The sequence below is a fragment of the Muscardinus avellanarius genome, assembly GCF_963383645.1.
Source record: "Muscardinus avellanarius genome assembly, chromosome: 2".
Lineage (NCBI taxonomy): Eukaryota > Metazoa > Chordata > Mammalia > Rodentia > Gliridae > Muscardinus > Muscardinus avellanarius.
The window spans coordinates 46,461,628-46,487,987 of NC_137787.1; the positions used below are offsets into that span (position 1 = coordinate 46,461,628).

At 41.7% G+C, this 26,360-nt stretch overlaps 1 protein-coding gene across 1 annotated transcript in view; it reads left to right on the forward strand.

Moving 5' to 3' along the window:
• Window positions 1–3,117: 3,117 nt before the first annotated feature.
• Window positions 3,118–26,360, forward strand: part of STAT1 (signal transducer and activator of transcription 1) — a gene marked incomplete at both ends in the record, with an annotated part of 34,707 nt that continues 11,464 nt past the window's right edge. The window contains 12 exons of the mRNA XM_080689979.1: window positions 3,118–3,245; window positions 3,999–4,143; window positions 5,743–5,841; window positions 12,697–12,786; window positions 14,376–14,454; window positions 15,643–15,734; window positions 16,155–16,306; window positions 19,582–19,740; window positions 20,998–21,090; window positions 22,742–22,801; window positions 25,760–25,789; window positions 25,882–25,975. Coding sequence (XP_080546105.1) covers window positions 3,118–3,245; window positions 3,999–4,143; window positions 5,743–5,841; window positions 12,697–12,786; window positions 14,376–14,454; window positions 15,643–15,734; window positions 16,155–16,306; window positions 19,582–19,740; window positions 20,998–21,090; window positions 22,742–22,801; window positions 25,760–25,789; window positions 25,882–25,975 — 1,221 coding nt within the window. The remainder of the gene's footprint in view (window positions 3,246–3,998; window positions 4,144–5,742; window positions 5,842–12,696; window positions 12,787–14,375; window positions 14,455–15,642; window positions 15,735–16,154; window positions 16,307–19,581; window positions 19,741–20,997; window positions 21,091–22,741; window positions 22,802–25,759; window positions 25,790–25,881; window positions 25,976–26,360) is intronic.

The window sequence follows — 26,360 nt, forward strand, 5'->3', positions numbered from 1 at the left end:
TGTCTGCTTAGACGCCGGCACTCTGTGCGAGCAACTCTTAACAGTCTTGTCACCTGACGTGCTGTGTGTAGCTGCTGCTTCTGTTGAAACCCGGGACTCCTCTGTGGGGCACAAGGTGGCAGGTCGGTGAATGTTCATGTGCTTAAGAGTGAGAAGCTTTAATGTCTTCCTGGAATTTAAAAGTGATGTTTAACTTCTGCAGACCTCCAAATCATATAATTACTCTTTTTAAATAACATAGTTACTCTAAAAAATAAATCCTAACCAGTATGGAAGAGTTCCAGCTGGGGTAGGTATATAGATGTGCCGTTGGCTGTGGTTTGGATGTTGTTCGTATAGGTTAGAGAAGTTGTTTCTGTGGGTCAGAAATAAGACTTGAGCCCCAACACAGTCTAGTATGCACTATTGCCTAATGAGGATACTGGACTCACACTTGTGGAATCGCAATAGGGTTTGCTTTTTACTTTACAATTTCATCTGAAATATACAGAATTTGAATGGAAGAAACTGTTACTGCACATCTACCATATGCAGGACATTGTCCAAGGTTCAGAGAATGTTAAACAGAAAAACCACCCCTCTGCAGCTTTGGCGCTTACTCCATATAAACATCATAGGGCTTTACAGGGAAGATTGCACCGTTAGAGGTTACAGAATGTAATGAGGCACAGGTCAAAGATAGCTTGCTTGTCTGGATAAAGTCTGAGACAACTCTATGGAAGAAAGGGCATTTATACCTGGCTTTGATTGCTGGTAGGATTTAGAGAGATGGAAACTTGTGGGAATGCTGCAAAGGTTAATGGCAGCTGCAGAAAAAAGGTTTGGTTCGGTTGGAAAACAGTAAAGAGTTTGATGTCTGAGTTGCTTTGTTGATGGATGAAGGTGGGCTGGGGTAGAAAACAGCCTAGAAATGGGCAGATTTTCGCATTTTTGTACAAGAAAGTGATAGAGTCCAGCAGAAACTGGATCAGGAGGATAGAGTATTGGAGGCAGGGAGGCAGCCAGTGTTGAGATTGGAGAGGGAGGAGTCAAACTTAAATTTGGGATGTGAGCCAAGTGATTGAGGGAGGGTCATGCCACTCCCTGGGTTGTTAACAGTTTTCATGAGAAGATAAAATTGATTCTGGATTTGTAAACATAGATTTATTGTACTTTTTAGCCCATGTGATCTTAACAACCACTCTGCCTCAGTTCATTTGGTGGATGAGAGGCATGACAGGCCAGCCTATTTGCTTTAGGCACATCATCACTAGCAGGAAGGGATGGCACCATAGACTTGGAGCCTTCTACTTAAGTAAAATAATTTGAAGCCGGGCGGGGTGGCGCACGCTTGTCATCCCAGCATTTGGAAGGCTGAGACAGGAGGATTTTGGTTCGTGGCCAGCCTCAGCTACTTAGTGAGGCCCTTTGCAACTCAGTGAGACCCTGTTTCAAAATAAAGAATAAAAAATAGGGCTGGGGTTGTAGCTTGGAGGTAGAATGCCCCTAGGTTTCATCCCAGTACCACAAAAATAAACAAATAAATAAATTTGAATGAAAGATCAAATTGGTGCTATAGGTGTGCCAAAGGAGTAGACTTGGGTCCATTTTTACTATTTGTGGTATTTAGCTTCATCATCTAGACATTTCTTTGTTCTCCTTTGGAAGGTCAGTTGTGGAGTATGCATGGCTTCATGCCTGCACATGTAAGCTCAACAGCAGGCATGTATCCACACTCTTCCATACCCTACTTGAATCCAGAATTCTTCCTCAGTGTGGGAGGGCAGCACTTACTTGTACTGCTCTGGAGGTTGCCAGCCACTTGCTGATGTAAATCTTAAGTTGCACAATGGTCACAAGAGGCTCTTTTCCTAATGGGTTCTAGGAATTTCTTAAGTCAGCCTTTGGTTGTAGTTTTTAATCTTCAGGACCGCCATATGAAAATTGACTTGTTATCCAAAGAGATAATTACTATTTTTTCCTTTCAAATTTGAGAATATTGTTTCAAACTTTGACAGTATTACTGATATCTAAGACTTCTTTGTGCCAGATTTTTGTTTGCAGTTGTCAACAAAGAAAATATAGGTCGCAGTTCTGGACTGAGTGCCGGACTGCATCCCTAGCCTGGCTAGTCTGTTGTCCCTAGCCTGGCTAGTCTGTTTTTTCCGCAGTTAAATAAATTGATTTTCCAGGTTCAAAAAAAAAAAAAAAAAGAAGGAAAATTATATCTGTTTTACATGTGTGCAACAAATAATCAACTTTATCATGTGGATCATAAAATATAAAATCAGTTTAAGATTATTTTAGTTAAATTACAAACATACATACTGTAATTTCCAGGTGAGTAATTCATGGAGAGTTCTTGCTTTATCTTAAGTCTAATTGTTTTGCAGTCCCGTATGTTGTTACTTACCTATAATCCCAGTACTTGGGAGGCTGAGACAGGAGGATTGCAGATAAAAAGCCAACCTTAGCAACTTAGTGAGGCCATCAGCAACTCAGGGAGACCCTGTTTCAAAATAAAAAATAAAATAGGGCAGGGGGTGTAGAATTTTATTCCTCAGTACCCCCCCACACACAAAATAGTGTTTCCATGTATTTATTTGATAGAAGTACAGATTCGTTTAAAAGGCTTATTTATTAGATCCATAGTAACAAAGAAAGAAAATATGTTATTGGTCAGACAGTGGTAAGTGTGATGAAGAAGAATGCATCAGAGAAGAGGGATAGTGTTTCCCAGGGTGGGAGGTGGTAATACTTGAAATAAGGTGACCAGAGAAGATGTCCTTGTATGTTTACATTTGAGCAAAAACCTGTGTGTGTTTCTGAGAGAGAGAGAGAGAGAGAGAGAGAGAGAGAGAGAGAGAGAGGAATGTTTTCCTAAAACTCAGTGAGAAATAGGCTTTAGAATATAGATACCATTTAAGACATATATTTAGAAGACAAATTATGCCTTCAAGTAAGCAAGGTACTTATTTGGTGCTAGGGTTTGATCCTACCAAGCCGCACAGGTGCTTATGCCCTGAGCCACACACTGAGCTGCCCCAGGCCCTAAGAAAGCTGTGTAGACATACATATGCTGGAGGCTTTCTTCAGAGTGTTGGGTCTATCAGGGTTATTTGTTCTTCTTGCCATAGGATGTCTCAGTGGTATGAACTTCAGCAGCTTGACTCCAAGTTCCTGGAGCAGGTTCACCAGCTTTATGATGACAGTTTTCCCATGGAAATCAGACAGTACCTGGCTCAGTGGCTAGAAAAGCAAGACTGGTAAGGAAAATTCTCTGGACAAGGAAAGAAGTTTACGTTCACTTTAAGAATGCTTGTTGACGAGTAAATTGGAGCTGCATTTACTGGAAGATGAAATTCATTAATGACTATGGGGATTTTCTGTTGCAGAAAAGTTTGTTGATTTTAAAAAGTGCATATGTCTCTATAAAGCCAAATTCATTAGTCATTAAGCATGTTTATGTAATTTTGTCACATTTAATTATGATATGCTCCCAAATACTTTGAACAACTTATATAATAATGACACCAATTATTTTCCAACTTAGGAAAATAAGATTATAGAAATTATTTAAAAGAAATCATTAAGGCAAAATTATAGTAAAATATTGATTAGAAATTTGAAGAATGTAGTAAAAATTAAGGGGCTAGCTCTAAAAACTGATATGTCCTAAAACATATTGCTTGTTGTTTGAAAGGATTTTAAATATTCTGAAAGTATTTAACACAGAAAGTAAAGACCCTTGTTGGTTTTTTTCTTTCCAGAGCTAATTACCGGGAATAGTTTCTTGTGCCATCTCTTTAAGTGTTCATTTTTAAGTATTCATTTATCATGAGAATTTCATGTAATAGAAATATCATATAAATTGCTGATAAAATGGCCATTTAAAAAAAGAAAAGAAAACTTAAGAAGCCCTTAAAATTATTTTTAATAATTTCAGTAAGAAAGCAGTATTTCTTTTGTCTGTTTTAAATAGTATCCAGAATGAGGCATGTAAATTTTCAATCTCCTAGGGAGCATGCTGCCAATGATGTTTCGTTTGCCACCATCCGTTTCTATGACCTCCTGTCACAGCTGGATGATCAATACAGTCGCTTTTCTCTGGAGAATAATTTTTTGTTGCAGCATAACATAAGAAAAAGCAAGCGCAACCTTCAGGTATGACCTCGCGTTCCTGTTTCAGTCAAAGTGTTCCCAAGACAGTTTTAATTCAGAGATACTGCCAAGCATATACTCAATTGTGTTTAGAGAAGGTACAGAGATATGCATAAAGCTCCCTTTATCTGACTAACATGGGTAGCATAAAAAAATATCAATTCATTTTATAAGCATACAAGTAACTTTCAGGCTGAAGTGTATTACCTTCTTAGGTTTTAGTAATTCTGGGAGAAACATGACACTATAACTTTGTTTCACTAAATATTGCCCATATTTAAGCCAAAGAAAAGGGACTGTGTTTTTAAAGTAGTGAGTAGCAAGCTCCAAAGAACTTTAGAGATCATTTAGGTCTGAGTGCTTGATGTACAGATGAGGAATAAGCCTGGAAAGCTTTGACTTCTCTGAGGCCCCGTAGTGAGTTAGTGACTTGGACCAGACTTTGCGTACCTTCCTTCTGGTGGAGATGCCCTCCCGGGGAAGAGAAAGCCAAGGACCGTCTGGACATGGGAGAACGTGCTGCAAAATTTTAGGAGTTCTTCAGATGTATTCTCAGCATGCGCTTAGCCTGGCTACCTTATTTATTCTGTAGTTGTGGATCTTTTTTGTTTTAATGGAAGCAAAAGCTGTCATTTTCTTATTTTATACAACACAACTAAACTTTTCACCATAGGTGATTAAAAGTTGGTTTTTTTTCTTTGTGAATGAACTTAAGATTTTATAATACCAGGGAATGGGGGAAATCAGATTAACTTTACCAAAATTTGCTCTCATTTGAACTTTGCTTGAATGTACCTGTTATTAAAGAACCATGAGAACCAGGTGTGGTGGCACACACTTGGAATCCCAGTACTTGGAAGGCTGAGACAGAAGGTAGATCACAGGTTCAAAGTCAGCCTCAGCAACTTAGTGAGACCCTGTTTCCAAATAAAAAATAAAATAGGCCTGGAGGAATAGCCCAGAGGTAGACTGCCCCTAGGATTCAGTCACCAGTACTGCTAAATATATAAAAAATAATAATAATAAATAAGTATATAGATAAATAAATAAAAAATAAAGAACAATTATTGTCAGTATTTTTGCAAACTAGCTTTGATAGAAACATAAAAGCTGAGATGAATGTCTTTGGTTTAATTCAAAGCATAAGCCAACAGACACATTAATTGAAGACTATCATGAAGAGTTCTTATATCATGTATATTGTCTTAGGATCCTAATAAATGATAATTGGCCTCAAGAAATATAGAAGGATATTAATGAAAACATAATATGAAGGATTAGGGGTGTGGCTCAGTGGTAAAGTACATGCTTAGCAAATGTATGAGGCCCGGGAAAAATAAGCTATATATGAACCATGTATGAAAGAAGATACTTCATTTTTAAACCAAGAAGCACTTTAGGTACTGCAGTTATTTGGTAAGTTAAAGCAATGTTTGTTTTCATTTGTGAAAGGAATATTTTTAATTTCTACAAAAACAGCTTATGCAGAGTTTAATATGAAGTGACATTTCTCAAGGAATATAAACAAGTTTATATCTATTTATAATACACAATGGTTTAAATACTCTGAACTTTATTTTTATTCTAACCACTTATACCTAGGATAATTTTCAAGAAGACCCAATACAGATGTCTATGATTATCCATAACTGTCTAAAGGAGGAGAGAAAGATTTTGGAAAATGCCCAGAGATTTAATCAGGTACTTTTTTCTATTTGAACATCAACAATATAATAAAAAATAATTTGTTCATTTCACAAATATTACTGTGGCCCAGGTCAAGACAGTGGTGAAAGTTCCTATATTGCTCCAAGAAAAAGGCAAAGTCAGATTTAGAGATTTCATGGAACCAGCCTTTACAAAAGATTCTAATCTATTGGATCCTTATCTAAAAGGTCTTCCTCTGTGTAAGTTCCCGTGAGGAGAGAAACAACCAGGACAAGCTTCTTGATGGAGTATGGAGTTTGGTGAAGATAACTTGCTGGGTTAAAGGGTTAGGTCGTTTCTGTAGGTCAGAGGCAGGAAACTTCTCTGAGGTACGGACACAGAAATGGACTGTGTAGATGATGGTCAGAGGGTTCCTGCTGCAGTCCAAGGAAACAGCTGTGGAAGCTGTACTCAGTCAGCAGAGGTGCAAAGAAGTAGAAGGAGAGAGATTCACATGCTGTTTTGGGCCTGGTGCTTAGATTAAAGGGTCAGTTGTAGACATGAGAAAGAGTGAGAAATTGAAGAGGGCTCTACAGTTGTGACTTGAGTCCCTTGGAGAATGGCAGCTGGTTTACTGAGCCGGGAAAGCAGGGAAGGGGGCAGGAGCAGGACTTTTAGAGGACACAACACATTTTGAGGGTGAAGAAGAGATTGATGTGAAAATCAAGGGCTTTGTTTTGAACAAGACTGAGTTACCTGTTCAATATTCATGGCATCTAAACAGTGAATGAATCAGAATTGTATTGGTTTTACTAATCCTAATGCAAACCTTCGTGGCAGTCAGGGTTCACTGGTTTTTAGAAATTGCTGTGGCAATTTGAACAGTAAATTGGTGAGGCGGCCCAGGAGCAGGCAGTTGTGAAACCACTGTGTTTTCACAGTGACCATTCTAGTATGGGGGGAGAGTGTAGAGGATATGGTAGAATGCCCACTGTGTGCATTTCACTGGCTGATAACAAAGTGAACCGTGCCACCGTGAAGAAGAAAGGAAACTAGTGATGGTGAACACCTGTCTTAGTGCCTTCCGGAGAATTTGTCTCAGCCCTTGGGCATCTCTTGTTTTCCTGGGCACTTAGTTCCTTTTTCTCTGTGACACTGAAAGTACCTGGCTGTGCTAAGCAAAGTAAGAAATGTATTATTCACTCTGGATTTAAGCTGGCTAGTTCATTGGGTACCCAGGCTAGAGAACAAAGCCATGTGTGTGTGTGTGTGTGTGTGTGTGTGTGTGTGTGTGTGTGTGTACACTAAATATATATATCAGTGTTGGAGAAGTAGGTTGTATTATAAATATATAATCAGTGTTGGAGAAGTAGGTTGTATTTTCTCCTCTGAGAGAGGCTTGCCTGGCCCCACCTGGCGTGCACCTGGGAGGTTTTTAGCAGGAAATATTAATGGGATTTTCATCCTAACAGAGGCATGTAGTGGACTTCTTCTGCATGTCTAATAGACTTGAGCGGTCAGCCAGGGCAGAGCTGGGCAGAAGAGCTTGCTATCCACCTTTGCAATATATCTCTGCTCACGTTTGGCCCCTCAGCCAAGAGTGGGCTTCGCAGGCAGAGCAGGGGCTTGCTGCCATACACCAGGCCTGCCCGGCCCCATGGCTGCTCTTTGGGTCTTACAGGCCTGTCTGCTTTCCAGCTCCCCATTAGAAAGGTTAGTGATCTGTGGGGAGGCTTATTCTGAGCCTCCCAGAGGACACCTGAATCATGGAACACCTTGGCACAAGGCCTGCTCAGGGTGTGAGGGAAGGCCCTGGGGTCTGAGGTTGTCGGGACAGCAAAGAGACACAAGGTACCTTCTTTCCACAGTCCTTCAGCTACCACTGGTTGGGAGGCACAGAAACATTTTTTTGCTATTTTTTCTTCTTGTTGAATTGACTACATTTTATCAATATATTTTCTATTCATAGCACAGTATATACTCATGAAATGATGGGATATCTGGTATGTACTTCAAAATAATCCAGTTGGGGGCCAGAGGAGTAAGGAGACTATGAATGAAACGAGAATATCCATGAATGGACAATTACTGAAACACTGTAATGGGTACATGCAGATTCAATAGCTTGAATAAGGCAGCGGCATGAACAGTTCTGGCTCAGCTCGAAAAATTGAAGATCATAGAATTGTATAGATTGATAAGATAGGAAAGTATCAGTTCCCATTGCTTATTTTAGTGGAAGAGTTTTAAGGAAGTACATTTAAGAGAATGTTACCCAATTTTCTGGTGGACTATAAATGTTTGTCTGCTGCCTATAATTTCACACTGGTTTTTCTCTTTTTTTCTTTCTTTTTCCAGAAGCCAGGGGCATTCTACCTCCAGGCTATAGTCCAGCCCTATTGTTTTTATTTTTTATTTTGAAACTGGTCTCATGAAGCTGCTGAGGGCCTAAGGAGCTGAGGCTGGCTGTGAACCTGCAATCCTCCTGTCTCAGCCTCCCAAGTACTGAGATTACAAGCAGGTGCCACCATGCCCTGATTTCGTTTTATTTATTATTTGCGTGCTTATGTTTATGTAGTCAAAAAGTTAACTATGTATAGGGGCAAATTTTAGGTCCATAGGGTCCAGACATGGTGATGGTGATTTCTTTCCATTCGGAGGGAAGGGAGGAAATGGATTCTTAGCTTCCTTGGCTTGTCCATCTTTTTTTATAGTATAATTCCCATATACTGAAGGCTTATCATGTTTCAGACTCTGTGATAAGCATCTTACAAACCTTATTTTATTTAAATAAAATCTTTCAGTGATGGGCGTGGTGGCGCATGCTTATAATCCCAGCACTTGGGAGGCTGAGACAGGAGGATCGCACAGGTTTGAAGCCAGTCTCAGCTACTTAGTGAGGCTCTCAGCAATTTAAACCCTGTTTCCAAATAAAAAGTATAAAATGTGTCTGGGAGTATAGCCCGGAGGTAGAAAGGCCCCTGGGTTGCACCCCCAGTAACACACACACACACACACACACACACACACACAGACACACACACACACACACACACACACACACACACACACACACACACACAGAGAAAACTTTCAAAACTATCATTGGAAGTAGATGCTTTCTTCCCCATTTTATAGATGAGAAAACTAAGCTTCAGAGATCGAGTTCTTTGCTCAGGGCCACAGAGCTTGGGAGGGAGAAGGAAGAGGATGGAGCAAGAGCCTACCAAAGAGTTTCAGCAGCATGCACGGACTGCTGCCTGAGGTTGAAGCAGGAGTTTTCTTAGGCCTCTGCCACCATCGCCAGGTTTCCAGTGCTTGGTGGAAAAGCAAGGCAGCAGGGAGGGAAGGGAGTAGCTACAAAGACAGCTGCATCCTCACGCTGCCATTGTGTGTGCCTCTGCTCACTGAACTCACCCTTCATAGTTTGGAAGTCAGGACCCTCCAGTGGTGTTCCTCTGGCCGATGTAGTATCCCAGCTCAGCCTTCGGGACAAGGCAGCCACATCCAGCTGGTTTAGAAGTAAACAACAGCAGCAATCTCTGTCACAGGCAGAAAGCCTAGCAGAGTTGCACAGGAAGCCGCTTGTTTTGAATGATCCCCCCAAATCACTTTTCTTACTTGGTAACATGTGGCGCCTGGGACCGAGGATACCAGTCATTTTCACATATTTCTAATACACACTTTATAACCAATATAGTTCAAACACTTCAAACTTTTATTCCAGAGTATATGAAATGAAGAAAAGCTTTCTATGAAGAGAGAATACCTAAGCCTGCTAAAGATAGAACAAAAATCAAAGTTATAGGCCAAGTTTAATTATTACTATCAGCATAAAAGTCCTAAGTAAAATGTTGGGGATCAGGATGAAATGATACATTAAGGAATAATGCACCATGACCAAGTAGGATGTACTACAGGTTACAAGCGTTGTCATTGTAATGGGAAATCCATTGATGTAGTCCGATATCATAATGGATATAAGGAGAGAAAGAAGCATTTGGATCTCTTCATCGATACTGAGAGGGCCTGAGAAAATGCACTGTCTATTCCTGGTTAAAAATAGCTCATAAGATAGGAATTGATACATATGCTGCTAATGTCCTAAAATATACATCTCTCAGTTGTAAAGACAGTATTTTATTCAGAAAATTTCAGTAAATCAGAAACACAAGCAAAAACATCCACTATTTTCATGGCTATTTAACATCATAGTGGTGGTATTGACCAGTGCAATTAGATCAGAGAAAACTATTAGAAGCATAGGAATTAAAAACATTAAAAAAGAGCTCTCCCTGAGATAACACACATTTTTAATGTGACCCCCCCTTTTTGCTAAAAATAGCAAAAGATTGTTTTCTGGAGCTATAAAGAAGGATTCTGAAATTCATATGAAAAATAAACATTAAAGACTAGCAAGGAAACCCCTAGAAAGGTAAAACAATGAAATGGGACTAGGCTTACTTGTCCTACTAGCCCTACTATAGCCCTACTAAAGTCTCCTATAATTAAAAATGGCTCAGAGGTTCAAGTTTATGAATATATCAGTGAAAAGGAAAAGAAAAACTAGAAATAAACCTGGATATATGGTAGGTTCATTCCTATTCTTCTTAGGACCCTCCATACTGTCTTCTGAAGTGTTGCACTGATTGGCTACCGTATGACCCAGCAATAACATTTCTGGGTATCTACCCAAAAGAATAGAAACCAAAACACCAGACTAATGTGTGCAAATCTATGCTCATAGCTGCATAATTCACAATTGCCAAACTATGGAACCAGCCAAGATATCCTTATCAGATGAATGGATTATAAAACTATGGGACATGTACACAATGGAATTTTACTCAGCCATAAAGAAGTACAAAATTATGTCATTTGCAGGGAAATGGATGGAAGTGGAGAAGATTAGGCTAAATGAGATTAGTCAGTCACGAAGAGTGAAAAGTCGGTTCTCCCTAATATGTGGAAGCTGAGAAGAAAATGGGACATAGGAGGGACTCTAGACAAAGAAGCAGAAACCTTAGATGAGTGAAGAAGGCGACCTGAGTGGGATGGGGCGGGAGGGAAATTCCCTAATGCACATGATGTACATTTACAAAGATATAAAAGCCAATCACTAAGCCAAACATGAGAAGGAGGGAGGGGGAGGGAATGGGGAAAGAATTGGAGAAGAGCTAAATGAGTGATGTGTGCATGTATGTCTCTATGATCCAGTACCTCATTAAGATGTATGACTACAATGCACCAATTAAAAAAACTCCTAGAGAGGCTGGGATGTAGCTCAGTGGCAAAGCACCTGCTTTGCAGGTGTGGCGCTCTGGGTTCGATCCCCAGTTCCAAAAAAGACAACAACAAAAAAAAACCCTTAAAAAATAAGCTAAGAACAAACAAAGAAACAAAAAACCTTTAAAGACAAAAAAACCTCCTAGATATATATGAAAAAAAAATATATATATGTGTGTGTATGTGTGTGTGTGTGTGTATGTGTGTGTGTGTGTGTATGTGTGTGTGTGTGTGTGTGTGTGTGTGTCTGTGTGTGTGGAGAGAGATCAAGATGGCAGCTCAAAGTACTGGAGAAAATATGGACTTTTCACTAAATGTGGTTAAAACAAATAGCTAGCCAATTGGAAAGATTAAAAATTGGACCTATAATTCTCATTAAACATAAGAAGCTTCAAATATTTCAGAGATGTAAAAGCAAAAAGTAGAAGCTGGGATGCAGTATCACACAGTAGGATGACTATAAGTAATAATTATGTACTAAATATCTCAAAAAATAGAAGGACTATTGAATGTTTCACAATAAAGAACTAGTACATGATTGAGAAAATAGGTATGTTTATCCTGATTTAAACATTATACAGTGTATGCATATATTGAAATGCCACATTTTTGTGTATGAAATATTTAAAATGTGAACTATAAAATTAAAAAATGAAGCCATACAAGTGCTTGGGAAAAATGTAGATGAGCTCCTTTATAATCTTTCATTAGGGGGAGGCTTTCTAATATGAGGTAAAATCTAGGTATTAAAAAGAGACTGATAAATTTGAGTGCATACAAAACCCCCACAGAGAACATGCGAAGGCAACTGAAAGAAAAGTCTACAGGAATAGCTTTTGCTGTGTGTGGGCAAAAGTAGCATCTTCCTAGAATCTAATCTCCATGAAAACGGTACCATCCTGTTTACCCTTGTAACGCCTTGGCCTAGAACATTGCGTGACATTTACTTAGCGCCTAGTAAGTACATGCCGAGTGAATACATCATTGAACACCTAATGCAATGAACAGAGATATGATGCCCTCGTTGTTGGAGAGGAATGAATGCTCCCAAGCAGATCTGGGCTTCTGTTCATTATTGACTTTCTGATAGCAGATTTTCACGGAAGCCCTTAATAGCTGCTTTTCAATTTCCGTGTACCTCTGAATTACGGGATGGTGTTAAGATCAGGTTCTAATTTGGCAATCAGAATAGGACCCGAGAGTCTGCATTTCCAACAAGTTCCCAAGGTAGTAAGATGCTGCTGGTCTAGGGTCCACACTTGGAATCACAAGGCTTTATGATAAACAATTACAGGGTTAATTTGAATAATCTTATGTACAGAACTTGAGAAACTCGGAAAATAATGCCTCAGCGATTCTATCCAACTATGTGAATTAATGAAAACTTCTAGAATTGCTTTTAATTTTAGGTATGAATGTCTACTTTCTGTAACTGTGCTGACAGTTTGCCAGCCTCAGGAACTGAGCTATTTCTAATTGACACACATGTGGGAAACTGTAGTAGGTTTTGGCAGTTCTGGGAGGTCAGTGGAGTACAAGGTATGGGCTTGACTTTGGAGGACAGGCAGTGAGTAAATGCATCAGAGAAAGCGATGGCTGCTGACCACCCACTTCCCACCACAGGCCCAGGCTGGGAATACTCAGAACACTCTGTTGCTAGACAAACAGAAGGAGCTTGGCGCCAAAGTCAGAAACGTGAAGGAACAAGTCATGGTGAGTACTGAGTGAATACATTCATTTATTCTGTAACCGATTTGTAGGGAATAAAAATTGTCAGTCCCCCTGAGAGTAAGCCCAGTCACTAATCTTTTAAATAGCCGAGAAGAAAATTTTCGATAAAGTTCTAAACCAGAAATCAACAAACTGGTGAAACCCATGACCAGCTAGACTTTTGTATGAGCCCTAATATAACTTCTGAACCTGGAGCTTATTTTTTCTTTCTTGCAAGATCATGCAGTAAATATTGACTTTGCCCCATTAACCAGTAAACTAGGTGTTGCTGCTCCAGGTAGCTCTTTCTGTCCACCATGCCTCTCATCAGGGTGTTCTTAGAGTTATACCTTAAAATAAGCATGGCCCATCTTCCTTGAGAACTTGTTTTACTATAAGATTTGGAAGAGAAACAAACAAAAAAATTTCATTGCAAGAAATTCCAGTACATTTCTGATTAGAATAAGACATCTACACCACTATATTAAGATAAAATTTCTGACACGGTATGTGGAAGCAGAGGGCCACATGGCAGCCTTGCTGGCTGGTGTCCATACCTATCCACTGTGAGGGCTCTTTGGAGAGAAGGTTGAAGAGTTCTGCTCCTCAGGAGGCCTGTATTTGTAGACAAGCCTCCCAGCTGAGAGGTGCAGTCCTGCTATGGGTCTCTAGGTAACACCACTCTGGCTTGGACTCATGTGCTTCAGATAACAGTTTTCTCAACCCCAGATTCTTTGGAGCAACTTTATCCTGCAGTTACCTAAGGAAACACTTTATTAAGGTAGAAACTGAGTTAGCTTCACTGGAAACCACCAGGGAAATCCAGAGAAGAATGTAGAAATGTGGCAAAATCTTAAATAAGGCCAATTTTTAGGGTCCAAACTGAGATGCAACTGAGTAAGAAGGCCTTGTTAATAATTATACCAAGATAGCAAGTGTCAAACCAGGAGGGTTTCAGTTAAATAGAGATGTGGGTGGTCACGCTTCTTATTTGTAAGGAATAATGAGATTTTCTGTGAGTTAGTTTTTGTGTGAGTGTGCTGTGTGCTTCACAATGAAAGTGTTAAGTCACATCTCAAAGGTAGTCTCAAAAAATGAGGAAAAATAAAAACCTAGGCCCTGAGCCAGGTGATGACAGTTTGAGAATTGTTGTGTGTCTTCTCTTTTTTAAAAAGTTTATTATGAGCTGGACATGGTGGCATATACTTGTAATCCCAGTACTTGGGAGGCTGAGACAGGAGGATTGCACAGGTTCGAAGCCAGCTTCAGCTATTGAGTAAGGCTCTCAGCAACTTAGTGAGATCCTGTTTCCAAATAAAATATAAAATAGGTCTGGGAATGTAGCCCAGAGGTAGAAAGCCCTGGGTTCCATCCCCAGTACCACCCACAAAAAAAAAAGATTATTATGGTCTTATTGATGAAAGAGATATTATTTCATGTATATAACTAGAGTTTTGCAAGTGTGACCTGTCTTTGAGGAAGCTGGAATGGTTTCCATGTTTTCCCAGGTTTTGTTTAAATCCACAATCTGCTTCCTAAAGTCTTTGGAATATGCTAATTGATGGAAAACATGTTTATGTCTTTATTTGTAGTCTATAGAGCATGAAATCAAGACCCTAGAAGATTTGCAAGATGAATATGACTTTAAATGTAAAACCCTGCAGAACAGAGGTAAGAGTTAATAATTAGAGTGGTGCCATTGGCTACATTCTTTTTTCTTTCTACACTAGATAAGGAAGGCAGTCACTCCTTCATATTTATCAAATATTTTATGTCCCTGAATTAACTGATTTTGACTTCTTGATTTCCCAAGCCCAAGCTTAAGCTCAAAACCATCGACATCTTGGGTCAGACAGTTATTTGTTGTGGAGCTATCTGAGGCTTCATAGAATAGTTAGGCATTTCTGACTTCTACCCACCATACGCCAGTAGTGCTATCCTCTAACCCCCAGTGCTGACAACCCAAACTGTCTCCAGGCACTGCTGGATGTCTTTAGAGGGGAAAGACAAAGTCACCCCCAAGGGACTACCACTGGTTATATGTCACCTTATTTATTATGTCTAGCCCACTGATTAGTATAGACTGATAAATACATACCTTTTCTCTGACCTAATACCTAAAGCTGCTTCAAACACTTCAGCTCCACATGTATGTGCTACAGATATGCTCAACATTTTTCTCATGTTTCAAGGCAGGCTCACACTATTTTGTTGTTCCTGCTGGCTTTTAATGGTTGTAGCAACTAAAAATAACCCCAGAGAATGCATTGTATAAAATATAGAGATTTCTGGGTATGATTTGGGGGGAAAATGGGAGAGAAAGAAACTGCAACTGCTACTTCCTAATTGTCTGCTTCTCTTTGAAAGCCAGAGGTTCATATACATATTTTAACTGAAGTTTTGTCATTTAAGAAATACTTAGATAGTAACTTAAATAGTAGACAGTAAACTAGTACTTTGTTTCAGTGTGTCCAGTATTTTTCCTTTTTTTTTCTTTCTTTCTTTTTTTTTGGTGGTACTGCGGTTCCTGGAAACCCTTCTACCTCCAGGCTACACTCCCAGACCTATTTTATACTTTTATTTGGAAACAGGGTCTCTTAAGCCAGCGAGGCAGGCTTCAGACCTGCGCGATCCTCCTGTCTCCACCTCCCAAGCGTGGGGATTACTAGCGTGCACCACCACACCCGGCCCTCGGTGTGTCCAGTTTTTATATGTAGGTCTTTTTTTTGTTTGTTTTGTTCAATAAAGATTGAAGGCCAGACTTTGTGTTTATATATACTTCTCCTAAGTTTATGTGGATGAGGGCTTTAGTTGGGATGATCTTTTTACACGTCTATATTTGTCTGCTCTCACTTACAGAACTTGAAGCCAATGGTGTGGCAAAGAATGACCAGAAACAAGAAGAGCTGTCACTCAAGAAGATGTTCTTAATGCTTGACAACAAGAGAAAGGTATGTGATTACTTCCCAGAGTCGCATGTTGCTTTGGTCACAGACCATAAATAATGGACTCGAAGCTTAGAGGAGAGAAAAGATTGTTTTTGTAACAGCTTGACTTAGAGCTCCAGTTGAGAATGAAAGGATATTTGCTTTACTTTAAAAATAATCGTTTAAGCCAGGCGTGGTTGGCACACGCTTGTAATCCCCACGCTTGGGAGGCGGAGACAGGAGGATCGTGCAGGTTCGAAGCCAGCCGCGCTGGCGTAAGAGACCCTGTTTCAGAAATATAAAAAAATAGGTCTGGGAGTGTAGCCCGGAGATAGAAGGGCTTCCAGGAACCCCAGTACCACCAAAATAAATAAATAAATAAATAAATAATTGTTTAAAATTCAGTGATTACTATTGACTTTTTGTTCCTTCGTCTCCCTGTAGGAGATAGTTCATAAAATAAGAGAGTTGTTGACTGCCACTGAACACACCCAGAATTCTCTGATCAGCGATGAGCTGGTGGAGTGGAAGCGGAGACAGCAGAGTGCCTGTATTGGAGGTCCACCCAACGCGTGCCTGGACCAGCTGCAGAACTGGTGAGATTCCACAGAGGGGCACGTTGGCAGCCGACTGGCTGGCCGGCCATGGGAACTCATCAAGAGCACCTCCGGGCACCTCTTCATCAAAATTTTGGCTTAGAATTTGGCATAGTCCAGCCTTTTACCCTGGACACACTTGGAAGGCCCAGTGTTACCTTTGACTGCTGCCATGTTTAGTCACATCTGATTGGTTTGGAACATTCTTAGGCTCTTGGATATTGGACTATACCAAACCCCCAGTGGTGTGGTTGTCACAGAACACACTGAATAACTTGAGTGCTGATGCTTAATTAAAAACAAAACATCTTGAGGCACTTTCTAGGCTTACATGAAATAGTGGTTTGTCATGGATCTATCCAGTTGTCATTCCAGTAAGTACTTATGAAATGCTGACCATGTGCCAGGATCCCTGCTGGGAGCTGGGCACATGAGGGAGATGGATCCTGGGCTTTGCTTTTGAGGAATTCTCAGTGTGAAGGGAAAAACAGACATGGGGATAATCTTATACAGTGAAAGGTCCTAGGTGCTAAAGCAAGTGTGCATCAGGGCTCCCTGGAGGACGGAGGAGTCACCACTTCCTGAAGGAGGTGGTCCCCTCTCACACTGACAGCGAGCAGGGTACTTGGCGTAGACAGGGAAGAGGAGTTCCTCCCTCAGAGAGAAGAGCACGGGCAGAGGCACAAATGTGAGGACCTGCGAGACTGTACACCGGGTGGCTGGAGAAAGCCAGGGAGACACAGGCAGGAAGACAGGGCTCCAGGAGATGCTGCATGCTGCTTGTGGAGGTTCTCAGCACCACAGGAAGGGGACTTTCCCTGGGGATCCTGAGTTCAAAGGCAGATTTTTATCTTAAGCAGGGGGTGTGGCTCTCATTTTTTATTTAGAAAGAACACTGGCAGTAGCCTGGAAGACAGACAGAAAGGATACTACTAGAATGGTAGGGTGCTCCGGGAGAAGGCCCAACAGCTGATGGAGTGGGGAGATAGAAGAGGTGGGAGTTCAGAGTGATGTGAGGGAATGCTGGCCTGAGACACTGCCAAGTGCTCACGGACCGGGGATATAGTGGGGTTATTATCATGAGATTACACTGCTAAGTGGGGATGTAGCTCAGTGGTAGCTGCAGTTTAGCATGCAAAAGGCCCTGGGTTCAATCTCTAGTACCATAAACACAAATATATATATCCAGGCATGGTGACGCATGCCTGTAATTCCAGTTCTTGGGAGGCTGAGACAGAAGGATCACAGGTTTAGACCAGCCTCAGTAACTTTTGTGAGATTCTCAGCAACCTAGCAAGACCTGTTTCAAAACAAAAAAAGAGGCTGGGATATAGCTTGGAGGTAGAATGTTCCTGTGTTCCATCCTACAAAAACAAAACAATATAATACAATTACTGTTCTGCCATTCATTTTTTGTTCTGTGAATTGCCTGTACATACCCCACATTTCTTGCACATTAGGGCAGAGCTTCCCAGCCCAGTGTGTGTCTGGAGTGACCCTGACCCTTGAGCCCTCCACAGGTGCCTCTTGTAGTGACACAAATGCACCCCAGCTGCCCGTGCTGTGTCAAAGGACAGCCATTTTCTCTGTGTGCAGGACTCCAGGGGAGCTGGGAAGTGCTGGGCAGAATCTCCTTGGGCACCCGCCTAGCCACCATCCTGCCTTTGTGTTCCTGCAGAGGGCTGCTATCAGTGCTTAGAGCTAGGTCCAAGAGGAGAAACCACCAAGTGAAGTAGACGTTTCCATTAGGGAGGAAATGTTTTTAAGATTGATTCCCCAGGCAACTGAGATGGTCTTCCATGGCATGTCTCAGCTCAGGAACTGTTAGATTATTGTTAGAATCAACTGTTAGATTATTGTTACCATAGTTGCAACTGTTAGATTATTGTTAGACACAAATGCACCCCAGTTGCCCATGCTGTGTCAAAGGACAGCCATTTTCTCTGTGTGCAGGACTCCAGGGGAGCTGGGAAGTGCTGGGCAGAATCTCCTTGGGCACCCGCCTAGCTACCATCCTGCCTTCGCGTTCCTGCAGAGGGCTGCTATCAGTGCTTAGAGCCAGGTCCAAGAGGGGAAACCACCAAGTGAAGTAGACGTTTCCATTAGGGAGGAAATGTTTTTAAGATTGATTCCCCAGGCAACTGAGATGGTCTTCCATGGCATGTCTCAGCTCAGGAACTGTTAGATTATTGTTAGAATCAACTCAGAAAGGAAGCGCCTGAGAGCAGTCGCTAGGTTTCCTCCATGGCCCATGTTAGAGTCTAGACTGAATGTGTTGCTTTCTCCTTTCAGTTGAGCAAAATAGCAATCTTTATTTTTTCCCCTCTACCGCACCCCTGCCTGCCATCCTCCCCGTACTGTCCCACAGCCTCGAGGCTGTCCCCCCACTCTCCTCTGTACAATGTCTCCGACAGGTGTTGCTGAGCTACCTACTGTTCACACACTATCTTGACATAAAACCTTCAGTGGCCCCTCACAGTCTCTTACGTCACTCCCTACTGTGTCCTCTCTGTTTTCCCCACCTCTACCCTCCTCTTTGCTCTATGTTTTTCATTCATTTGTTCATTCTTTCATCTGTTCAGTGGTGCTCTGGATTTAATCCAGGGATATTCTACTTCTGGGCTATACCCCAGCCCTATTTTATTTTATATTTGAAAAAGTGTCTTGCTAAGTTTCTGACAGCCTTATTGAATTGCTGACACTATCCTCAAACCTGCAGTCCTCTTGTTTCAGCCTCCCAAGTAATCAGATTACAGGCATGCACAACCACATCCAGCAGAGTTCTACCCCTTTTAAATGTCAGGTACCTTAGTGGTCAGTGAAATCACACATCACCTGGAAGCCCTGCCCCTTCCATCTCTCCTGCTGTAGATCTCAGGAGTGTGCAGAGGGTTTTTGATCAGGCTGTAGTGTTAATTTCTTCTCTGAACTAAGTTTCTAACCAGGAGTAGTGGTGCATGCATATAATCCCAGTATTTGGGAGGCTGAGACAGGAGAATTGCAGGTTTGTGACCAGCCTCAGCAACTTAGTGAGGCCCTTACAACCTAGCGAGACCCTGTTTCAAAATAAAAAATAAACTAAGGTTTGGAGTGTAGCTCCTTATTACCGGCACAAGCCTCATCGCCCTCCTTCCTGTGTCTTCCTGGAGTGTGGAGAGTGCTGGTGTAGGTGATGTGTATCACCTGCACTGCTTGTTGATTTCTGTCATTGCCTTTAATCCAGACTGCCTGGGGAGTGTTGCTCACTGAGACACTGGTGTCTTGTGCCTTCCTAGGTTTACCATAGTTGCAGAGAGCCTGCAGCAGGTTCGTCAGCAGCTTAAAAAGCTGGAAGAATTGGAACAGAAATACAGCTATGAACACGACCCTATCACAAAGAACAAACAGGTGTTATGGGATCGCACTTACGACCTCTTCCAGCAGCTCATTCGGAGGTAACTCCAGGGGACTTTCTTTGCACCTTCTACGGTTACTTTATCTAGGGGAATGTTTGCCAGAAACTCAGATAATTTAGAAGGGATTAATAGGCTCTATAAACTTTTTAATGGCAATTAGCTCTTCCTGAATTCCTTGCTTATGCCAATACCCTGCCATCCTCTTGGCCACCTTGGCCTCCCACTTCCCCTTAACCCCGCCACACTAAGACCTAGCCTGCCTAACCTTGGGATAATTGTCCTTTCCTTCCCTAACCGCAGCCTCATGCATCAGGCTCTCAGATCCTCTTTTCTGAACTCTTACATAGCAGCCTCCCAACCAGTCGCCTTTCCTAGCCTTCTGCCCTGTGCCCCGAGACCCAGCACTGTTCCAGGGCAGAGTGTCAGCCTGGCTCTTCATCAGGTGGCCCAGTGGAGCCCTCAGCGCGACACACATGGGCCTGCTCCAGCAGCCTGGACCTGGCCAGCTACTCAACACTTAGCTCCCACATGTGCCCATTCCCAGGCAGCCCGACATCCTGCTCCTTCCCGGGCCCACGCTGTACGGCTCCTTCCCTGTGACTCTCTGAGACCATTCCCTTTACCTCACAGCCTCTTTTTGTCCCTACTTGTCCAGAGTCTATCAGGCTGGAAGTTGCCATTTGTGTCTCATGATTTAAATCTTCCTAGAGTTCCCAAGCAGAGGTTCTATTTCTTCTAGACTTGCACAACTTATTCTTTATTCCTCCCCCATTCTGCTTCATATAAATGTTTATGTATTTCTGTTGAAAATTGGAAGGCTCTTTGTCCCCTTTTTCCCCAGCAGGGTTTTTTAAATACTAACTTGAAATCTGAAAATGTCTTTGAGTCCCTGTACCTCATGCCAGACAGAAATGTCTATATGCTGGAGTCTGAAAAAATGGGAGATGTTTACTTGAAATTTTTTAGTACAAAATTGGTACTTAATGCAGATTTTTGTAGTATAAATTGGTCCTTAATGGATATTTGTAAATAGTCAAATTCAGCATTTTCATTGTTGGATAATATTATAAGTCATTACAGTCACTCTGTTTTTTGTTGAGTGTAAATTAGATTCAGGAATTTCTTTACTAACCAGGAAACATCACTTTGTTTATACAATTTGTCAGATTCTCTTTCAAATTATTTTTCAGGTTATGCCTTCTAACTTCATTTCCTCTTTAAGGAAAATCATTTACTTTTTACTGCCTCGGTCTTGACGGAAATGCTAATTTGTCTACACTTTGTGGGTATTTGCAGCTCATTTGTGGTGGAAAGACAGCCATGCATGCCAACTCATCCTCAGAGGCCACTGGTCTTGAAGACTGGGGTGCAGTTCACTGTGAAGTTGAGGTACTCCGTATGCCGCCCATCTTATACTTCATACCCTGAATTTCATTTTATATAACGATTCTATAGGGTGCTTCAGAGGAAATGATTTCTCAGCAGGCATTTTAGTATGAATTCTTACTTAGAATATGCAAGATTCTTTTATACTCAAATTAGAAGTAAAACCAAGATAGATGGCTTTGATCCAATTGTAAATGTAATGCACATCCACAGTAAAAAGAAACGCAAAAGCACAAAAATATATATGGTGAGATGTTTCCAGGAGCCTCATTCCACTTGCGCATAGGCTTGCAATCTTAGCTTTATGAACCCCTAACACTGAAGCAACATTGGGAACGTAGATTATGACATGTACATTTTTCTGGTGAGTTCATAGCTTTCATCATTTTTCCAAAGTGGTCTCTGATCTGAGTATCTGTGGACCACAGCAGTAAACAGCCTGGTGTCTATCCTCCCTCCCATAATTTGTCCATATCTACACAAATCTATAAATCCAAGTGTCTCTCTATATTTTTCACACATACACACAAAATATATGACATAATTATTTCACTTTTTAAAATTAGGATTATACATACATTTTTTTATAGCTTACTTTTCTCTTGGTAATAATTGTAGAAGTGTTTCCAGGTGAGAACATACAGCTTTGTTGTCAGCATTCATTTAGCCAGTCTCTAGCAATGAGCAGCTGGATCCTGAAGACTTAGACTTGCCTTCAGGGTTGGCCCTGGTCCTTGTTTATGGGGTGCTGCTTCACTGGCTGGATGTATTAGAGCACCGCATACAAGCATGTGTGGGATCCACGACCCAACAGGTAGCAGGAATAGTAAAATTAGTAAAATTCAAATCTGTCACCTGCCCTTGAATAGAGCTGGCCAGAGGCCCAAGGGCTCCTGTAGCCCCCAGCCAGGAGAGCAGAGCACAGGATCTCAGCCCAAGCACCTCCTTCCATCTCTCCTCACTGCACTGGGGTGATACAATGTGACCTTTGTTTTTCTGATTATGGGTAATTTTTATTTTCTCCCAGTAGGATAGAAAATTAGATACAACTGTTCTAATGTTTATTCTTTCACCTATATAAATTGGCCCAAAGTAGAAATTTTGATAAAACGCCATGTTGGTGAGGTTATAGAAGAAAGTAGTTACCCTCATTAACTTTTTGTTTTTTGTGGTACTGGGGAATTAAACGTAGGGGCAAGCATTTTACCTTCAAGATACATCCTCAGCCCTATTTTTATTTTATTTTATTTTTTTTATTTTGAAACTTTGAGTCTCACTAAGTTGCTGAGGGCCTCACTAAGTTCTGAGGCTGGCTACAAACCTGTGATACTTCTGCCTCCGCCTCCCAAGTACTAGGATTACAGGCATGCGCCACCATGCCTGGCTCCTCATTAACTTCTGATAGGAATGTAAAATCAGTCCTGTGTTCCATCAGAATTTAATGTTGCAATTTGCCTTATCTAGGAATTGATCCTACAAATACAATTTTTAAAAAAAACAAGTAGATATACAGGCATGCCAATTTCATTGTTTGTAATTACCAAAAACTGGAGGGGGGATGGTTTATAGAAATATTCACAAATGGGGAATTGGCATAATAAATAAATTGTAGTAGATAATTTCTTAAAGTAATGACTTTTATTTTTCTTTCCAGACTGTTGGTGAAATTACAAGAGCTGAATTATAATTTGAAGGTCAAAGTCATATTTGATAAGTAAGACATCTCTAATTTAATTATCTAAGATACATTTACTACTGAAATGCTATATTTATTTATTTGTTTGTTTATTTATTTATGTATTTATTTATTTTTGTGGTACTGAGGATAGAACCCAGGGGCATTCTACCTCTAAGCTACACCCCCAGCCCTATTTTTTTGTTCTTTATTTTGAAACAGGGTCTCAACTGAGTTGCACAAGGACTCACTAAGTAGCTGAGGCTGTCCGCAAACTGTGAACCTCCTGTCTCAGCCTCCCAAATGCTGGGATTACAAGCGTGCGCCACCACACCTGGCTGAAATGCTATTTCTATTAAGCAGTGTGAACTCCTCCAGTAACTGAGCTGTTTTTCTAGCTGTTCAGCAATTCTACACTAGGAGGAAATCTGCCTTCCTGGGAACCTAGAATGGAGCCCCAGGCTCTGACACTGCCTTTCGTGAGCAGGGGCCCAGTCAGATCCAGCAGGGCTGTTACAAATGGTCCCAGCAGATTAAATCAGTGGTTCCCTTTCAGGATGCTTGGGGCTTCCCCTACTGCTCATAGCAATGCCTGTGACTTCTTAAACTGAAATGAACAAAAGAATGAGCATGTGAGATTGTAATCATGAAGTCTCAAAGCACCTGGGCTTTGCACACCACCCTTCTCTTGGCCAGCCCAGGAACAGAGGTGCCTAACCCAACTCAAGCTGAAGATGTAGGCGACGTGATTCTGTGGGCAGTGGGGAGGTTCTTACTAGAATGAGGTCACAGGCAATTGGGGGCCTCTGTGGAACATGCTACATTCACTCTGTCTCTTCTGGGCAAGGGAGGCCCAGAAAGGGGCAGGATCTCTCATGGTGGTCCAAATGAAGCTGCCCTGTCTGGTTTTGCCTTGGATGCTAGACCCAACCCAGCCACTTAGATTAAGAAACAAGTTATTCTCCCCCCACCCCCATATAGTAAGTCCTTTTGTTGGTTTGTGTTACATGCTGATTTAGCATGTTTCAAAACAATTTGTGAAAATTCACATCATTTTCCTCTAGCTTTTTGTTTCTCCCCACTCCCGCAAGACTGTTCTTCCCTGTAGTATAGTCTGGGTCTTTGTCTTTCCCACCATCATCTTTGACAAATCTGCACATCAGTTAGCTTTTGCTGCAGAACAAACCACTTCCAAAACTTAGTGACTTCAAACCCAAAACCTTATATCCCGTGAGTTGTAGGGTGGTCCTTCTGCTCTGGGCTGTCTTGGTGGGAGCAGGCTCAGCTAGCATGGCCTCATTACATGTCTAGGGTCTCAGCTGGAGTGCCAGTCCTTCTACATGTGTCTCTCAAATGGCTAGCCTGAGCTTTTCACCAGGCGACAGTGTTCCTTTAGAGCAGGTAAGACCTGCAGAGGCTAGCCCTGGAGCTTGTACAGCATCTCTCCTGGCCATCATGTTATTCAAAGCAAGTCACGGTGGCCAAGGTGCACGGGATGGGAAGGATTTCTTTCATAGTTTACCACACTTTGCTTAGCTCATTCTTTTTTCCATTTGTTTATGCTGCTTTGTCTTTTTGGTGTATTCTAGCTCTTTTTTTTTTTTCTTTAGCTTTGACCAGGCATATTTTTATCATACTATTCCTTTTAAGTTTTTTTTTCCTCCAAACTGAGGAAAATGATTCTTTTTCAAAGCAATTGTCATTCGCAAAGCATTGAAATTCTAGTTGAGATGGGAAAGGAAGGGTAGCTATCTCTTATGAATGAGCTAATGATTTCTAATCTATATCTGTGCTGCTAACAATACATTATTTGACCAGAACATGACTATCTTAGCCCATATTGTGTTGCTTTAACAAAATACTTAAAACTGGATATAGTTTAAAGAAAAGAGGGAGCTGAATGTGGTGGTGTATGCTTCTAATCCCAGTACTCAGGAGGCTGAGACAGGAGGATCACAGGTTCGAAACCAGCCTCAGTAACTTGGCAAGACCCTGTTTCCAAATAAAAAATAAAATAGGTCTGGGTGCAGCTTAGTGGTTGAAGATTCCTAGGTTCCATCCCAAGTACCACAAAAAAAGAGAGTTATCTAACTCATGGTTCAGGAGGCTGTGAAGTTCAAGATCAGGTGGCAGCCTCTGGCTAGGGCCTGGGGTTGTGTCACAACATGGTGGATAGCGTCACATGGCAGGAGTGTGTGTGAGAGACCCATGGTAAGAGAGAAGGCCAGGGAGCAGACTGTGAAGCCAGACTCGTTTCATAACCACCCTGCTCTTGGTGTAGCCAGTCCAGTCTCACAAGAGTTAACCCCTTCCAGCAAGGCTGTCATTAGTCCCTTCTGAGGGCTGTGTCCAATGACCTACTTGCCTCTCTCGAAGCCCCTCCCCTCTACATCACCCCCTGGGGACCAAGCCTCCCCTACAAGAGTCTATGGGGGACAGATGGTACCCAAACCATAGCATGGCAAAGTAACCACTGACTTTCTATGAGGTCCAAGGTCTTGAACCTCAGACTTAAAACTTAAATGGGCCTGTTTCCCAAATAGTTGACTGTTAGCTACTTTCATGAAAGCATGAAAGGTAAAGGGAAATAAAATAAGGATTAAGACATGCCTCTGGCTGGTCCCCTGGGTTCAATGGCAGCGGAGCAGTGCTATCTTTCGATCTCCAGTGCAGAACACAGAGTCAAGTGCTTAGCCAAGAGCAGCGGTAAGTGTGGTGCACATTTATAGAGGCTGGTGGTGCTGTTAGTATGTTATACAAATGAGAACAGAATGTGAGGCCCCGACAGTTTACTTGCCCGCGCTCATTCAGTGAAACTTGGCATAGTCAGTAGGAGCAGGTTGAGGCAGAAGTAGATGAACGCAGGGGCGGCAACCACAGGCATGCATGGTTTATGCACATTTTACTCATGTACATACTTTAATATGTCTGTTAAAGCTTATTTAAAATTGTAAACATATATGTAACTTTATATATAAATATGTATCTTTTTTTCAGAGACGTGAATGAGAGAAACACAGTAAAAGGGTATGTGATATACTTTGCACTATAGTTTGCTCTCTTGTTTGTTTTGTCTAATACTTGGAAGCTTTTAAAGTGTCTCTGTCTGTGTTGTATAGATTTCGGAAGTTCAACATCTTGGGCACACACACAAAGGTGATGAACATGGAGGAGTCCACCAATGGAAGCCTGGCGGCTGAATTTCGACACCTGGTAGGGAGACCACCATCTCTCCTCTTGCTGCTGTCTCTGTTGACACTGGAGTGGCAGTCTGGAACTCTGTGATGGGAAAGGTGCCCCCAGACTTTCCCAACTGTGACTGATGACTCCGCCCCACCAGTACTTAGGCACCCCAGTTTCTCTTTATCCAAGGACCTTTGGATCTGTTTTCTACCTGACTCCCAGAAACATTCCTCTGCGTCTGTGCAGATCTTAGTAAACATATTTCAGCTAGGTGTAGTGGTACACACCTGCAATCCCAGTACCTGGGAGGCTGAGACAGAAGGACCACAGGTTCAAGACTAGCCTCAGCGATACTGAGACTCTCAGCAACCTAGTGAGATGCTGTTTCAAAACAAGAAATAAGTCTGGGAGTATA